The sequence below is a fragment of the Martes martes genome (genome assembly GCF_963455335.1).
Source record: "Martes martes genome assembly, chromosome: 4".
NCBI classification, from domain to species: Eukaryota; Metazoa; Chordata; class Mammalia; order Carnivora; family Mustelidae; genus Martes; species Martes martes.
In genome coordinates this window covers 44,445,328-44,463,499 of record NC_137891.1, presented here as the reverse complement: position 1 = coordinate 44,463,499, position 18,172 = coordinate 44,445,328, and the positions used below count along the sequence as shown (strand labels likewise).

At 35.7% G+C, this 18,172-nt stretch overlaps 1 protein-coding gene across 1 annotated transcript; it reads left to right on the top strand.

Annotated features, from left to right (window-relative positions):
- The first annotated feature begins 16 nt into the window (after positions 1 to 16).
- On the top strand, positions 17 to 17,050 carry OTUD6B (OTU deubiquitinase 6B). The gene is made up of 7 exons (XM_080802761.1): positions 17 to 175; positions 848 to 999; positions 3,644 to 3,724; positions 8,483 to 8,795; positions 10,652 to 10,713; positions 13,673 to 13,779; positions 14,573 to 17,050. Exons 1-7 carry the CDS (start codon positions 94 to 96, stop codon positions 14,655 to 14,657), a joined length of 882 nt encoding a protein of 293 aa, XP_080658887.1. The 5' UTR covers positions 17 to 93; the 3' UTR covers positions 14,658 to 17,050.
- The last annotated feature ends 1,122 nt before the right edge of the window (positions 17,051 to 18,172 follow it).

The following is an 18,172-nucleotide window of genomic DNA, read 5'->3' as shown; positions in this document are numbered from 1 at the left end:
ATGGCACCCCAGGTGAAGGTTGAGGGGTGGAAAGTGCCGGGTAACCGGTGGTGCAGGTTTCTACCAGCGCATGTGCAAGGCTACCTGGTCGTCATGGAGGCAGTCTTAGCGGAGGAGCTTGATGAGGAGGAGCAACTAGTGAGAAGGCATCGCAAAGAGAAGAAGGAGTTGCAAGGTGACGAGGGAATGGGAACCTAGAAGTCTTTCGGACCCAGGAAAGGGCGCGTGGCGGGTCGGTTCTGTGGAATCTGGAGAGGCTTCTGATCTGGATCCTCTTAGACTTTCCCAAAGTAGCCAGCGGCCTCACCCCTTCTAATCCCCTGGCCCGACGGTCCCTAAATCCGCCGAATCTTCAGAAGCTTCCTTTTCTCAGGTCCACCGGGTCCCCGCTACCCCACGCCACCGCCGGGTGCTGGAGTCTGAGAATTTCGTGTTGGGCCCAGATTGTTCACCCCCTCCCCTGTCTCCCTTTCCTATTCCTAAGCAGTTACTGATACTGGGCGCTAATGAACGCGTTTTGAAATACCTCACCTCGATTTTGAGGACTCAGAAGGGATGCTTGAGAGATAAAAGTAGAGTTTTTTTTTTTTTCCCCCCACTCCTATCACACTAAACAGACGTACGTTTTGTTAATGAGGATTTTTTTTTTTTTTTTTTTTTTTTTGGGAGGCGCTCTCTCCCTCATCTGGGCTCTTCTCTGTAAATGTCTGATTGTTATGTAATTACTGTTCTTGGCTTACATTACTTGTGTACACCCTTCTCCCCTTACCATCCCCTTATTGTCCCTATTTCTCATTTCCTCTCAATCTCTGGGTTGTTGACTTAATGATTTTTGGTGGATTTTCAGCCAAAATTCAGGGTATGAAAAATGCTGTTCCCAAGAATGACAAAAGGAGGAGGAAGCAACTCACTGAAGATGTTGCTAAGTTGGAAGCAGAAATGGAACAGAAACATAAGGAAGAATTGGAGCAACTGAAGCTGAATTCTAAGGAAAGTAAAGTATGTAAAGTGGTGTTTCTCTTTGCCTACAGCATTTGAAAACAACTGTCCACCTCTAATAAACTGTTCACTATGTGAAATAAAATTAGAGGGAAAGGAAGTTACAAAATCATGCTCATGTATTACCTTTCATTAATATTTCTGTGACAAGGTTTACTTGGTAATGTGTTTTTGTAAGGGAGGTCAGCAAAAAACGTACATTTCAACTATGTACTTGCCCCCAAAATGAACTGCTTGATAAAGTGGACCAGAGGAATCTTCATCAAGTGAAAGTTGGGAGATCAGACTTCTAGCCCCAGAATTGCCATTAAATAGTATGGCAAACTTGGTTAAGTTACTTAAACTTCCTAAGCATAAAATTCTCCACTTATAATATGATACAAATACTTTAGTTGTTTAGCACAAGATTCTGTAAGAATCAAGTGGGACAGCAAATATGAAATCATGTTCAGGTTATATGAAAATTTACTTTGTTTCTTGGGTAAAGTAGAGCATACTGTCTTTTTTAACAAATACTTATTTTATCATGGTAGCTAATAGTGCACCAAATGCTTTAAGATAGCATGTGCATTATTTTCATGTACTTTTCTTAGTAACACACTATGAGGTATTACCCATGAAGTAAATGTAGATAATCTCATTTTTCAAGGGAGAAATAGACTCAGGGATTAAGAATTTCCTTCTGAATTCATAACAACTATTAAATGCCAAAGCCAGAATTCAGAATCAGGACTGTCTTACTCCAGGATGTGAATCTGAATTCTGTTAAAACTTTGTGTGGTATGGTGGTTTATCACATGGGTTTGGATATCAGGGATCACAGAGTCCATAATCTTACTCCATTTTTGATAGAAGGTTCTTATGGCTGGATAAAATTTTATCTACCATAACTTAGTTTTCCTTGGTTTATTTTTGGCCTACTGTTGTTAGTGAAAACAACTTGTCTGTACTTATTTACAGTGGTCAGTGTATTAAACATGGTCTCATTTTCTTTAGCCTTATTAGCTAGTCATTAAGATCCTGACCTGTGCCTTAACATATTTTATTTCCAAGAAGCAAGGCATGATTCTCCAGGTATTTAATTGTGTTGTTACAATCATGGTATTCCTAATTATCTCCCCATCTTTTCTATTAGTGATACAGTTTTATTTGCTTTCCAACTTTCAGTTTTGAGATTTCTTTCTCAAAGAATTCTTCTCAAAGATTTCTTTGAACATATTCTTCAACTGTTAAAATACAAACTCCCATTTTACTTTGGGCTATTATCTTTTTCATTAACTTAAGCTTGTTTTCTTTCTGAACACTCTCTGAATTCTCGTGTCATTGCTTTCCAGATGCTTCTCTGTATCTTTCCTATTGTCAGTATGGCAGTTTGTAGATTTTAGCAGATTCCTGTGAAAAATATAAGAATGCTAATTTTATTAAAGTTGATGTAACCACTCTTTGAAGTCTTAATCTGGTTTTCATATTTTGATAATTTGGGTATAGCCTTGGAGACTGCTATCTCTTGTTATTAGAGTCCTCTGTATGCTTTATGCATTTGTTATACCAAAAACTTAATTTAAGTTACATTTGCAGTAATAAAATACTGGTACTAACACTGATCATTAGTCTAGCATCTTTCTTCTTACTTTAGCAAACACATGATAGCCATTTGGTGACTAAGATTGATTATGGTATCTGAACAATACATTAACTTTTCTACCTGTAGTTATCAGTTTGTAGATGGAAGAGGATAGAGAAAGCTCAACAGTGTTCATTAGGTTCTGGCTAATTGAGATGGAGAAAGGGCTTTCCTGCCACATTTGAGGTTATGAAAGTGGTAATGAACTGATCCGGCACAGGACCTTATTTTGTTTTTATTTTTTTTTAAAGATTTTATTTATTTATTTAAGAAAGAGAGAGAATACGAGCTGGACATCATGCACACAGAGGGAGGGATAAGCAGACTCCCCACTGAGTGCAGAGCTGGACATCATGACCTGAGCCGAGATTAAGAGGCTGACACTTAACCAACGTAGCCACTCAGGCACCTTAGCACAGGACCTTACATATCCTTTTTTTTTTTTTTTTTTAAGATTTTATTTATTTATTTGATAGATAGAGATCACAAGTAGGCAGAGAGGCATGCAGAGAGAGAGAGATAGGAAGGGAAGCAGGCTCCCTGCGGAGCAGAGAGCCCAATGCAGGGCTCGATCCCAGGAGCCTGGGATCATGACCTGAGCCAAAGGCAGAGGCTTTAACCCACTGAGCCACCCACGTGCCCTGGGACCTTACATATCCTATAAGTACTGTCAGCCTTTAGAGAAGGAAAAGGTGAACTGCTCAATGACAGAGTGTAAGTTGGCACTTACTTTAGATTAATGAATTAGGAATTTCAAGAAGGAAGGAAAGCCTGCAGGGATGAGCATTTGGAGAGCTTTAAGAAAACTTTGTGGGACTCTGACAAATTCTCCCTTAAAAATAGAAAAAGAAAAACCATGTCATGTACTATTGTACCTAGTACTGTTATTCAAATTTGAATTGTTGTATTATACATATTGGTGATTTTCTTTCTTTGTGATTTTCAATTTAATAATCTAATACTTGAAGAAGAACTTTAAAGTATTTTTCATTAACTTGGTAATGCTTTTGTTTCCTTCAGATAGATTCTGTTGCTGTTAACATTTCAAACTTGGTTCTTGAGAATCAGCCACCTCGGATATCAAAAGCACAAAAGAGACGGGTATGAATGTCATGTCACCAAGTAATTAAGTTAGTGCTATATGCTTATTATTATCTTAGGTATTGTATACAAAAGGAATAGAAAAAAAAAAAGATGGAGTTTCTTGCCAAATACCTGAACTAACATTTGTTAAGCCCTTGGTATGTGGCAGATACGATGCTATGCTTATGGATTATATGAAACCTCATTTAGTCCTGGTTATAATCCGGTAAAGTAGAGTCTTATCCTTATTTTGAAGAGAAGAAAATAGGTCTGAACAGTATAAAATAACATGTACAATTTTCAGGTTTCAGAGAGTAGGGATAGGAAGGGAGTGTGCAAAAGATATTTTTACAATTATCCCAGACTTAATAATTCAGAATTGTCCCATTGTGGGCTCAGATGATTCTGTTCTGGTTAAAAACTATGGTGTTAAGTGGTGAAGCAAGGATTTGAATCTAGAAATTAAGCAAGATAAACAGGTGTACAAAATTCTCAGAATTATGCCAGTATCTATGTAGTGTTTAGTTGCAGTGAAAAGTCAGAGAAGGGAAAGTTCATTTGTGCCAATTACCAAATAATGAGTTGGAATTTTAAGAAAGTACAGTTAATTAAATAGGATATTTGAGTAGGAGAAACCTCATGAATAAAAATAAATGTGGGCATGAAATTTTACATCATCAAAGAGCTATAAGAAAACTGATTTGTTGAAAGTAGTGAGTTCATGAAATCAAAATTATGGGAATGAAATTAGATAGGTTACAGCTGTTCACTTGGAAAAAGAAAAAAGGGTTTAAATCTAGTATGTTTAATCTCAAATATTGTTTTACTAACATTTGATGTTTTGTAGGATTTAAATGTTTATTTTTAGCTAATTTAGCATTTTTATGATTTAGTAGTACATAATTTAATAGGGCATGGTATTTGATGTCAGACATATAAAGGTTTTAATCCCATTTACTGTTGTGGCTTTGGGTAAGATTCTTAACTTTTCTAAACCTCAGTTTCATATGTACAAAATGGGGTAAATAATCCCTACCTTACAGAGTTACTGTGAATATTAAATAATATGCCATTTCCAAAGCCCAAACACAAGGCTTGGAGAACTAATGGGTCAGCAAATGATAGTATTTTTTTTTTTAAAGATTTTATTTATTCATTTGACAGACAGAGATCACAATTAGGCAGAAAGGCAGGCAGAGAGAGAGGAAGGGAAGCAGGCTCCCTGCTGAGCAGAGAGCCCACTGCGGGGCTCGATCCCAGGACCCTGGGATCATGACCTGAGCCGAAGGCAGAGGCTTTAACCCACTGAGCCACCCAGGTGCCCCCAAATGATAGTATTGTTTAGTGTGTTCAGTACTGTATAGTGTGCCTCTTAGAAAGTGAGCCCAAGACTGTATCTTTTTTTTGTTGTTTGAAAGTTGATTAAGTTTCATTGTCAAACATTTCTCATACTTCTGTAAGATTCTATTTTCTTGAGTCATGAAATTTAGATTTTATGGTATCTTGGAGGTTGTCTATTTTAACTTCCTCTTTATAATGTGCATTCTTTTTGTAAGAGCCTTAATTATCACGTAGCTTCTATAGATCAAAAACAAAGGTCAGAATTTTTGCTTGGCAGGGGCTTAACAAAATACTTGTTGGTACTGTCTCTACTTAGTAATTGATACATCTTAGAGTAGCCTATTTCATTCTGGAAAATCTAGGTCCCAACTGATTCCTGTGTTTATCAAATCTTACTCATCCCCAGCTGGACCCTTAGGCAACAAAACAAATAAAAAATTAAATTCCCTTACTTCTCTCAAACATTTGTTACTTTTCTCCTAAAATTCTATGTAGCTGAAATGCATACCTTTTCAACTATACTCTCAAAAAATTTAGTATCTTTTATAGTCAGCTACTTAAACACTTGGCAAGAAAACACCCTTGAAGTAATGCCTGAACTTTTTTATTGCTTTGTTATATTAATAGTATTAATAGGATTCTGGAACTGAAAGCACTTAAAAGTTTATAGTATATAAGAAAATGAAACCTGAATTTTTTTTTGGGCCCAAAACACCAGGGTATGAAAAGCCAATAAATTAATTGTGTTTATCTTTGGGAGAGATATAGTTCTGTCTTAGAAAAACTTGATAAAACTTTATGAAGATTTATTATTGGAATATTGTAGAGCAAATCTCTTACTTTGAATCTAGAAAAACACAGGGAGTATTTTATTTAATTCATCAGGCTTCAATGGAAGAAGCTCTTTGGTATGCTGGAAAGAGCCCAGAGTAGAACTTAGAAGAATTGGGTTTCAGAAACAGGAAATTTGGGAGCTGGAATGAAATCTAGTTCAATTTCTTTATTTCACAAATGAGAGAGCTGAGGCCCAGTTGTCTTAGTGGCAAACTGAAAGTTTGATACAAACCCAGGACTAGTACCCAGCTCTTAGGATTTCTCTTCAGAGATGATTTTGCTACATTACTATACTGACATGACTCTAGTTTTACTGACAATATATTTATGAGTTAATTGCTGTTTTCATTTCAAATATATGTTTTCATTAGACTTAATTGTTGCCATTCTGTCTCCAGCACTAAGGCTGTAGAAACCACAGTGCTTAGTGCCATTGGGAAGCTATCCATGGCTGGGAACAAAATCCAATGTATTTACCCCCTTGTGCCTGGAAAGAAAACACAATTGCTATGTAACATTGAAGCAGAGCTTGAGGGCAAAAATGAAATGCTTCGATTAGTATTTTAGAGGCTTAAACGTTTTTTGCAGAAATATAAAATTCCACTCTTCTAGTAACTAGTATATAACATCATTAACTCCAGCTCCCATCTGCTCCAACTTTTATTCTGATTTAGGTGCCTGGATAGAAGGAGTGCTCTGTGTTGTCCTTGGTCCCACTCTGCTTCTAAACCAGCTGTATGGCCTTTGGAATTCTTTCTGCGTGCTGTTTCCTCAGAGGAAAATGAGGGGTTTTGGATTAGATGATATCCAAGGTGCTTATCCTCCCACTCCCCTCTGAAAATGTTCTTTAGACTTTCATAAAGTAACAGTGCCATCTTGTGTTGTAAGATTTTTATGCTGCTGTGATGCACAGTTGTAGGTATGCAGTGAAATAAATTTGTTCGTGTTACTTCTGGCATGGTTGGATTTGGGTGGAACAGACTTAAATAGGTGTATGTTTTATTAGGGAGGTAATAATGTTTTGATTCAGGTAATTTACAAATCACTTTAGGTTCCAGCATGGCACATAACAGGCAAGTAGTTCAAGTGTGTGACATTAAGTTTGAAATTTGCCTTTCCATTAATTTCTTCTGCCCAAAGAGGAATGAGAGCTAGGGACATGAAAATCTTTACTTTTTCCTTCTTTTTCTTGGTTTATCAAATCCTTCACTGTAATTTGCTACCAATATCAAGATTTGTGGAATTTTACTTAACTATATTTATTCTCTTAAATTGAAAAGCATTCATGACCTGTATATAAGTAAAACATATTCATGATCGAGAATTAGAAAGATGCAGAAAAGTGCACGTGTGCACATGCACAAAACATAACTTACTTTGTAAACAAAAACCAGACCCTTAAATACAGAGAACAAACTGGTGGTTGATAGAGGGGTGGTGGATGGGGGGATAGGTGAAGCGGGAAACAACTTACTTTGTAATCCTATGATCCAGAGAAAAGCACTCTATTTTGTATCCATCTCTCTAATTTTTAAACTATATATGTACAGATTTAAAATATATTAACTATATACATACCTTTTTTGCCCTCAACCTCATTTCTTGACATGTTTCTATGGTACTGTAGCTGTATGAACTGTGTTCAGCTATGAAACATGTAGTACTTTCTGGATTTGTTCCTTGGTAGTATAACTGTCAGGATTTTTTTTGTCTTTTCCCCTAGCCTTCTCATTCTACTTCCTAACCAACCTTCATGTCACAGATCTCATTGTCCTACCCCTACACCATCCTTGCATATGTTACCATGGGAAGAGCTCTTCTGACATTTGAATAAGGAAAGCATGTTGCAGAATGTAATATGATACCATTTTTTGTCAAATTTTTTTTCTATACTTTTTTTATGAGTACATCTATATTTGTTAAAATGCTTAGGAAAAAAATTGACGAAGATACTCACCAGACCTCTAGAGCAAGCATTGAAATTGGCAGTGGTCCTTAGGGGAACTTCAGTCTATCTGTAGCATTTAATTTTTTATAAGAAGAATTTTTTTTATCTGTTGCTTTAATTAAATGTGTGTTGTGTGTACACATACACACACAGTTTTTTTCTTTAGGCTAGATAAATAGAATTCCTGTACTCTTCTAAAGGTTTTGGCAATTGATGCCTCACTGGTGATTTAGCTTGTTAATGCTCCAGTAGTTGAATGATAAGTTGAAAAGCGTGGATTAGCTTGGCATAAATATGATAATGATGTTGCTTTAAGGGCTTAGGATGACTCAGTCTTACGGCAGTACTTTGAAATCAGTAGAGATTTTAGAAACTTGTCATGTAGTTTTTAAATAGACTTCAAAGAAAAATTTGAAGGCTTTTTTTGTTCTAGTACAGAGCTTGGTGTTGGGTACATGCAGATGAGAAGTTGCCCTTAAAGGAGGTCATAGTATAAAAAGTTCCTTAAGTGATGAGATCATCAGTATGATAATGCTTGTGGGAGAAGGGAGGAAAATGGCAGAAAGTTTTGAGAGTCTTATATTTCTATCCCCTTAATAAGTGTGGAACAGTCCTAATTATTGTAAATTAACTTTCCTGTATTCTCCTCCCAGGACAAAAAAGCTGCATTGGAAAAGGAGCGGGAAGAAAGGATAGCTGAAGCTGAAATTGAGAACTTATCTGGAGCTAGACACATAGAAAGTGAAAAACTTGCTCAAATATTGGCAGCTAGGCAGTTGGAAATCAAACAGATTCCATCTGATGGCCACTGTATGTATAGAGCCATTGAAGATCAGCTGAAAGAACAGAAATGCCCCTTGACTGTGGCTGCCTTGAGAAGTCAAACTGCTGAATATATACAAGGCCACGTGGAAGATTTTCTGCCATTTTTAACAAATCCTAATACAGGAGATATGTATACTCCAGGTAATTTATTTTTCTTCACTATGTCTCCCTCCCTCCCCCACCACTATGTCTTCTTGCTGCTGCTAAATAAAATGATTCCTGGGATTGAGAATAAGAAAAACCCGTGATAGTCCTTACAGAGGGAAAAAAAAATCTTAAAATTTAGGCTGAGTTATTTTTTATAATTTTAATATATACTAGTACATTTTGCTTTATTAAGATCTTTTAAGTACTATTTTGGGGTTTATTTTATTTTTTTTAAAGGTTTTATTTATTAATTTGGCAGATCACAAGTAGGCAGAGGGCAGGCGGTGGGGGCTGGGGGGGGTGGAAGCAGGCTCCCCGAGGAGCAGAGAGCCCGATGCGGGACTCGATCCCAGGACCCCGAGATCATGACCTGAGCTTAACCCACTGAGCCACCCAGATGCCCCCTATTTTAGGGTTTAATATATTGTTTCATTTAAGATAGAAATGGGAATAGGATTCATTATCATTATCGAAAAAATTGTTAATGAGTTCACATGTCACAAATTTGGGCATAGAGGTAAGCTTTGACTAGTCTATGGAAGTATCGGGCCCAAAGACCATAAGCACAAAGATGGGGAAAACTAAATCCTACTTTTTTCCTGTACTTTGGGAGATTTAATTTTCTTAATAAGCTGTAATATTTAGGCAAAATTTGACTTTGCCAAACCAAAAACAAATGAGTTAATAATCTGCCTTATTATTCTTTACAATACCTTTGATAATTAAGATAAAGTATTTATGGAGAGGTGTAAAAAAAAGGCACAACTGGCAAAGGAGAGAGCAGGTGAAAATCTCAGAGTGTGGGGGGGACACAGAGATAGAACAGAGGGAAGTTAGTCCTTAAGAGAAGCTTACAGGTGTGGTAGTATCCTCTGGGAGCAAGTCATATGGCCAGAATGGGTTAGAGAAGAGAAGGTTAAGGTTGGCTTTCCTTTAATGGAGTCCCCAACTCTGCGAGTTGCAGGGCAGTGGAAAAGAGGTGGCGACTCAGCCTGCTGAATTTTAAAAAAGATAAAAGACTTAATTTCTTATTCATTCAACCAAATATTTATTGAGGGCCACTATGTGCCAGGAACTATTCTAGGCACTGTTCTGAGCATTGGAAATACAGCAGTGAATGAGGCAAACCCACAGACCATATTTTCTATAGATGCCCTTAATTCTTTTCCCTTCCTCTTAGCAGGGAGGATATTTCTTTCCCATTTTAACTTTCTGTATAAAAGTTTGTACGCTCAAGATGTGCCATTAAACTGTGAGTTTGCCAACTCTTATGACTGATCCAGGAAGCCCTTTCTTTGGCTAGAACTGATACTGAAGCAAATAAAGTAAATGCCTTCAAAATAAACAGTGAAGGCACTCTGGTGCGATGCTATTGCTGGGAAAGGAATTTCAGGTCATTTCTACGTTTACCCTAATTCTCTTCTCACGTTTCTTATGGGGTCTCACAGTAGACCTGATTTTATAAAGACTGCACTGTTTTAGTTGTTCAGTGTATTTTTTCAGATGTAGATCTGGGCTTTAAAATACATGTCAAGATGGTGAATATGGTGACAGTTTTGGGGGTTGCTTGGGTAAACAGAGAGTAGCCTTGCTGTGTGGTTAAGGTCCCTGGGCTTCAGTCTGAGAGAGAAAAGCAGAAATGAATTGCTTTGCTCTCAGATGGAGAGTTGGTAGAAAGTTGAAGCGAGTTAAGTTTGGATATGGGAAGTTGATTAAATTCTGGAGAGTGCAGGTAGAGGAAGGAGTAAGTTCACAACTTGAGTAATGGTCAGGAATTGTGGGAGGTATAAAAGGGATCTTGTAACATGAGTTATGAAAATTAAGTGTTATCTTCCCATTTATCTCTACAGAAGAGTTTAGAAAGTACTGTGATGATATTGTCAACACAGCTGCATGGGGAGGTCAGCTCGAGGTAAGTTTGTAATTACTTATGGTATTTGTGGATTGTTAAATTTAATTTCTAAATCCCATATGTAGTATTCAGACATTTTTTTCAGATGATCCCAGTTACTGAGTATCCCTTTTCTTTATGTATTTGCTATTTCTCTGCTGATGAAGTATTGAAATAGGGAGTTAATATTCTTAGACCTTTGATTTAAGTATGTATCTTTGGGAAGTAAAGCACTATTTTATTTTAAATAACCCAGAGTGTAATCTGTGGGTTGGTGAGGCTAATCTTGTACCTGTGTGTTTCTATTTGTGATGCTGCTCCTGGCAATATATTTGATTTTCTGGACTTAAGAAAGTGAGGATTTTATTCAGGTACAGTAAAATTTACCCTAAGTGGCTCAGGTGATGAATCACTATTATAAAGTAACTTATCCATTACATTAGAAATAGAAAACAGTATTTTTATGTGAAATTACAGGCCAGATCCTATCACAATACATTACAATTGGAATTCCAGTTGATACTGACTGACTGACTTCAAAGCAGTATCTAATGCATTAAAATTCATGTGTAGGAAAACAATATGTTCAGTCACTTGTAGGGAGTTAATCAGGATTATCTTTAAAACTTTAATTATTTTACTGTTAACTCTGTTTCATTAAAAAAAAAAGTAAACAGAACACTTATTTGGTCCACGTGGTAATGAGGCAGTCTGGGGTATTCGAATGTCAGGGGATGAGAGAAAGTCCTGGGTTTGGGTCCTGGCTTTCCCTCTCCTCCTCAGTTTTGTGATCTTGGGGGGTCAGCCAACCCTCCTGAGCTCAAGTTTCCTAATTGAATGTGGGTAATAAAAGCCTTGTGTGTACTTGGTAGGTCATTTCTGGACCTTAAATAAGTATATACATAGAACTTTGTAAGCTAAGGTGCCAGATGGTTGATCTAACAGTGTAATTAGTATTGTGTAGTGATGATTAGTCATCTTGAATAGTTTGTGGCTCAGAGTATTTCACTTCAAGAACTTTATTTTTGGAAGAAATGGCATGAATGCTTCTTCAAAATCTTTTTCTCAGTGCTCTATTTGTACCTCTTCTGAACCACCAGAGGGAAGTATGTCCATTCATTTTGTATGCCTCTCCTGGGTCTCTGAAACTCAGGAAATTTTCATAGTAGCTTTGTGACTACATTAGGAGTAAAGATGCTTGCACTTTCTTTTGAGAATCACAGATTAATAGGAGAACTAGAGACCTAAGCAATTCTTTTTAAGTTGAGAACAAAACTTTAGGGGCCTTTAGGGGGCTCAGGTCATGATCTTAGGATCCTAGGATGGAGCCCCTTATCAGGCTCCCTGCTCAGTGGGGAGTCTGCCTGTCTCTCTGCCCCTTCACCTGCTTGTGCTGTCTCTCTCTCTCTCTCTCAAATAAATAAATAAAATATTAAAAAATAAATAAATTGAGGAAAAATGACCTTTAAAACATCTTTTGAAGGACATTTATGTTTTTGGTTTGTGAATTCATTTGAAATAAGATTTGCTGTTTTCATAATGGAGTAAATTTAAATTATTAAAAAGAAATTCTTTACATGATTTCAAGACTTAGAAGGGATGATTTCAAAAGATTTAGAAGGGTTATTTCCAGAGCTTGTTTAACACCCTCCATTCTGGTTGGCTTTTAAAACATGTTATTTCAGGTATAAAAAAAAAATGTCCCAAAGGAACATTTTATGAGATAGAGCATGGGATTAAGTTTACTGTTGTGCAGCATAGAATTTTCACCATATTCTTGAACTAATTTCTTACTTTTGTTAAAACTTTCTAAAAGGACCATGTTCTAGACAGAATTCTTATAATTAGGTAAATATATAGATGAGGGCATTATGAGTGAGGACTATAAAGTGATTGATTTATGAACTTGGGTTCCAGAGGCACACTTCAGTTCAGTGGCAGGTCATTTTATTTCCTTGTGCTGAACTACAGCAGGCATCTTAACCATTCTCTGCTTCAGATTCTAGTTCTTTAAAATGTGTAACAGTAGTACCTATTCCATAGGGTTATTGTGAGGATTGAATTAATTAATATACATAAAAGAGCTTTAGTGTCCTTGGTCAGTAAGTCTAAACAATGTTACTACCAATACTTATTATTAACGATCACTCATCTGACTTTAGGCTCTAATTTTTTTTTTTTAAGATTTTATTTATTTATTTGACAGACAGAGATCATAAGTAGGCAGAGAGGCAGGCAGAGAGAGGGGGAAGCAGGGTGCCCGCCGAGCAGAGAGCCCAATGTGAGACTTGATCCCGAGACCCTGGGATCATGACCCGAGTGGAAGGCAGAGGCTTTAACCCACTGAGCCACCCAGTCGCCCCTAGGCTCTAATTTTATAATGTATGATACAAAATTAACATTGTGTATTAATCAGATGGAAAGTCCATGAAAGGACAGTACAGTTCATATCCATAAATCATTCTAGTCATGCCTGGAAAATTATGAAGCAGTGGTTATCAGCACTGGTACACTGGAATCATCTGAAAAGCTCTAAAAAAAGTAGTAAACCTCCTGATCTTCCCTGTTCTTCTCTCTTTCCCTCAGCCCCTCCCAAACTGTGATTGATTTGGTCTGGTGCCTGAGCAATAGTATTTTTAAAAACTGGCAACTTTCAAACAATATTCAAAAGTAGAGAGACTAGTATAATGAATCCAATCTACCCCTGTCCCACTTCATTAACTATGGTACTGCTATTTCTAAAAAGCTGTCATGCAGCCAGGGCTTGAAACTTCTGCATTTGATTTAATAAATACTATATTTGTTTTGTCAACAAATATGTGTTAAGTGTCCACTATGTGGCAGGCTCTTGGTGTACAGTGAGGAACAGAATAGATCGCTGTTGGATGATGGTTGCCCTATTCATGCTTACTCAGGAGTTTATGATTTGAGTAAGGTTGACCTTTTTATTTTCCTTACTAACACATTTTCTTTCCTATAGCTGAGAGCTTTGTCTCACATTTTGCAAACACCAATAGAGATAATACAGGCAGATTCTCCTCCTATTGTAGTTGGTGAAGAATATCCAAAAAACCCATTAATACTTGTGTAAGTACCTGGAAATTTTTACTTTACATTTTTCATAGTTAAGAAAAAAAGAATTATTCAAATATTTTGGTTGTGTATGTTGATTAATCAGAAAAAAGTATCTTCAGCTGCATTAATTATGCTTTTCTTATGTTAAAGGCAAAAATAGAATTAGAAAGCATTTTCAATATGTGATTTAGATAATTGTTTAAAAACCTCTAGTGGTTTATTCTTGTGTATGAGTTAAGAATAAAATCATTTCTAAAGGTTACAGATTTTAGCATTAGTTTTCATATTGTCCTAGTTTCACATGAATAATGGTAAGTTTCAGCAAGTGTAAAAGCTGAAATATATTCATGTTGCCTAATTGTTTATTCTTTAGGAATTTTTTCTTTATATTGTAAAAGTATTTTACATGAATGAGAATTCTACTCTGAAACACAGCATGGAGAGTTTGCTATTGGCTTTAGTGCTAATTAGCCAAACCTACAAAGGTAGTCACTGATGGCTTAAATTTAAGTAAAAGTTTAAGCTATTGAGCACTCAGCATTTCAGTATTTTGCTTTACCCTCCCCACCCAGTGATTGTGTATTCCTGACTTAAACTCAGTTACAGAGTTACTGAACCAGGTTTTACTGACTGCTGATGCTTTTCAAATGGTGTTGAACTTTTAAGTAATATGTCAATGAAGTCTTTGAATGATACCCCTGTGGAGTGATTCATTCAGACTGTTTCGTTTTATATACATAATAAACATTTATATACAATGAATTACTTTCATCTAAACTACTCATTTCTCCTTTTCTCATTTCAGATATATGAGACATGCATACGGCTTAGGAGAACATTACAATTCTGTTGCACAGTTGGTGAACACAGCTACTGAAAATTGCAGCTAGTTTACAGAATGTTGCACAATTATGTTTTAGTACAGTGTGCCGATCTGACTATTCTTACAAGTGCTGGATTGTTCTAACATTACTGAAAAACACAACTACCTTAAATCAGTTTTATGGCAAAGCTACTAAGAGATTTTTTAAAAAAATGTGTCAGAGATAAACTTTAACCAGTGTTCCCTTAGTGGTGTTTTAAAAACACTTGTGAGTCCAGTGTGGAGAACATCATTTACAGACCTGATATTTGCTGATATTTTTATTAATATTAGGTTCTGAACATTCTGTTCTGCACTGAAAATAAATTAAAAATTTTGTTCTTATTAGTAAAAGCTTTCAGTAGCCATTTTAATGTAACTTTTCTTGAAGAAATTAAGTGACTTGGTCTCTTTGTCATTGGAAATATATGGTAATGGTGATAGCAAATTTAATTAGTGCTTATAAATGAATCTGATTTCAGTAACTTGGTACTGATGGGATTCATACTATGAAACTTTTTTTATATAACTGTCAAAGTGAAGCTAAAAAGTTTGCTTTAATAACTAAAAATTTTAAAATAGTTATTCACATGGGAATTAGGTTTAAAAAATGAGACAAATTCAAAGGCAAATAGGTGTTCCCTACCAGATCAGACTTCTAAAGAATTACAGATTAGCCTTTTATTTGTGTGCAAATAAAGACCCATCAGATTACTGTCTCTCTAATTTATTTGTTACTCCTTGCTGTTTCTTAAATTTACTAATGGAATTACTACCACCATTTTTTTTACATTTTTTTTAGTGTCTCTTTTTTACATTTTATTTTTATTTTTTATTTTTGAAGTAATCTCTTTGGCCAGCATGGGGCTTGAACTCATGATCCTGCGATAGAGTCGCATGCCCTACTGCCTGAGCCAGCCAGGAACTCCAATACCATCATTCGTGATTAGCTTTATAACTACAAAGTTTTATATTCTTTGTTATGTTTTCCTCATCCTCACTTAGCTGCATATGTTTTCTTTGCAGCCTTTTCCATAAGAAACAGTGACCTCTCTTATTCTTTAGCTTGAGCAAACGGAAGAAGTAGCAATGTAAAAGGGTCCAAGGCCAACCTGACTTCAAATTCTTCCTCATTTCCAGTTTGTCTTACAGAACTGTTCTTTTTGTTTCATTCTTTAGGATTAGAAGAAAGCCTTTGTTACTTGTTATTTGAGTTAGCCTTTTTAATGATATCTGTCCTTTAATTCAGATATTTGAGAATGTTTGTGTTACATGTAGGGATAAAGTTGAAAGCCACTGTTTGGGAGCTATGACTGTGTGTAGTGAAGTCAGTATACAGTACTTTGTGATATGAATGATTTGTCTGTATCTGATTTCAGGTTACTCTTAACACTGTTCTGCCTAAGACGACAGTATCCATATAATAGAAACATGTCTCATTGATAATTTGTTATATAACTAAGTATTATGAAAATGAGTCCTTTTTGGTTTGATCTAGTTTTCCCAAATTAGGAATGAGTAATAAGATTTAGCATCAAGTTCATAATATTTGAATTTTTCCTCCATGAGTGCAACTAATTTTTGTAAGTAGATACTGGGTTTTATAATATTAAAACTGGGTGTGAGCCTCACATGTCCAGCTGGTGACCGTGTGTGAAGCTGGTAGGGACCGTGGTCAGCTAGAGCAAGTAAGTACTGCTTGAAGGTATTCCAATTCAAAAGATGAAAAACCATTCTGTCTGTCAAACAAAATGTATTCTGAAGGCTGACTGTTTTGGAGTCCTTGATCTGAAATTTTTGGGGCCTGAAATTTATAAAATAATTAAATTATAAAATGCTAAATGGCTTGCCTTTATTATGAAGTAATCTGTTACTTTAAAATCAAAAGATAAGCATTGAGAAGTAATAAGACAAGTATCATGAAACCTAGTTGTTACAAATGCCATCTATATTTAAAATAACTTATTGGTAGCTATTTTTTTCTAATAAGATGAATGGAATTTTCTTGATTATAGTTTTATTTTTATTTTTAATTTTTAAATGGCCAATATGTTATGAGTGAGATTTGTGTGGTCAGCTTCTGTTCTTTTCTAAAACTTCAGATAAAAATCATTTTAGCTGTAACCAAAAATTGAAGTTTTTAAAAAATGGCAGATGTTAATTTAAAAACAGCATATACTAATTTAGTTTGCTGTGTGATTATGGTCTAATGGAAGTTTCATAAGCTTTCTTTTCTCCTAACTCAGAAAAGTATATGTCAGAGTTTTTGAATATGTCTTTAGCCAAGAATTTTATCCACTTAACATATGTTTACAAACTTATATAAAGCAAAAAAGAATGTATGTAACTATAGTGAGCAGTATAGTTTTGCTCATATTATCTGTTTGCCAAAAGAAGAATAAAAGCTGTATGAATTAAATCAACATTTGTTCAATTGTTATTTTTAATTGTTCTCAGATTGTTTTAGAATTTTATCTAGGCTCTATCTTGTCCTTACATATAATTGAGAATAATACAATCACAGATTCTTGCTTTAAAGGATTTTGAATAAATATATCAAGTGTAGCATTATGCCTCAGACAGAATAGAGGGAGATGAAGTGATAGGCATTTAAGCCATGGCTCTTAGAAATCAGGTTGAAGCTTAAACCCTCTTAGAATAAATGAAGGACAATAGAATAATTTAGGACAAACGAATTTGAAGAATATTCTAAGACTTGGGTGTTAAAGAAGGAAAACAAGCACCGTGTATAAGTGTGAAGCAGTAAGGAAATTTGTGCAAATTAATGCTGGCACATCGTAGTTAATATATTATCTTGGTACGGGTTCTCACGAACTAGCTGAAGGAGCGGCACGCTTGTGTTTCTGAGAATTAAATCGGTAATTTCATAATGTTTTTACTTTTATTGAACAAATGAGTGTGGTTTTTCTTCCTTCCCATATTGTTTCACATTGATTTTTCTTTCCTGTCTTACATCTTGTGTAAAATCTTTTTCCATCTTGCAGAAAAATATAACTCAAGGAGTTATTTTTATTTTTATTTTTTTTAAAGCAACTTGTAGGAAGAATCATTTCTTGTTCACCATTGTTCCCTCCAACTTGAAGGCCTTTGAGCTGCCATTTGGAGTTGAGCACTTCACCCACCCAGCTTTGCCTAGCTTCCTATCCTGGTCTCACCTTAATTACCTAGCCAAACTCCCATCCGGGCTGGGCTGGGTGCCGTACTTCATACATGTTGATTTCTAGTAACGACACACTAGTAATTATTTGTATTTAGTTTATTGTTATTATTATTTTCCCCTGTCTGTAAGTGCTTAGAAACAAGAACTTTTTGGCTATTAATAAAATAGTACATTGTCTGACCTCTATAGTAAGTGCTTCATAAATGTTGTTGACAGTCATATGACTAATTGAAAGGATAGGCTGTGACTCTGAGGACTTGTCTTTAGACTAATGGACCATCAGGAGTAGGGAGAGGTATTGACTTAGCATTGTGCTTGCTTACAACAGGGCTGCTTTCTAATTTACCTAACTCCTTGGATGA

Excerpts from the sequence above, each read along its gene's own strand:
- OTUD6B (XM_080802761.1), top strand. The coding sequence starts at position 94 with ATGGAGGCAGTCTTAGCGGAGGAGCTTGATGAGGAGGAGCAACTAGTG. Across the intron at positions 3,725-8,482 it reads CAAAAGCACAAAAGAGACGG|GACAAAAAAGCTGCATTGGA; the intron begins GTATGAATGTCA and ends TTCTCCTCCCAG. Across the intron at positions 13,780-14,572 it reads AAAAACCCATTAATACTTGT|ATATATGAGACATGCATACG; the intron begins GTAAGTACCTGG and ends TTCTCATTTCAG.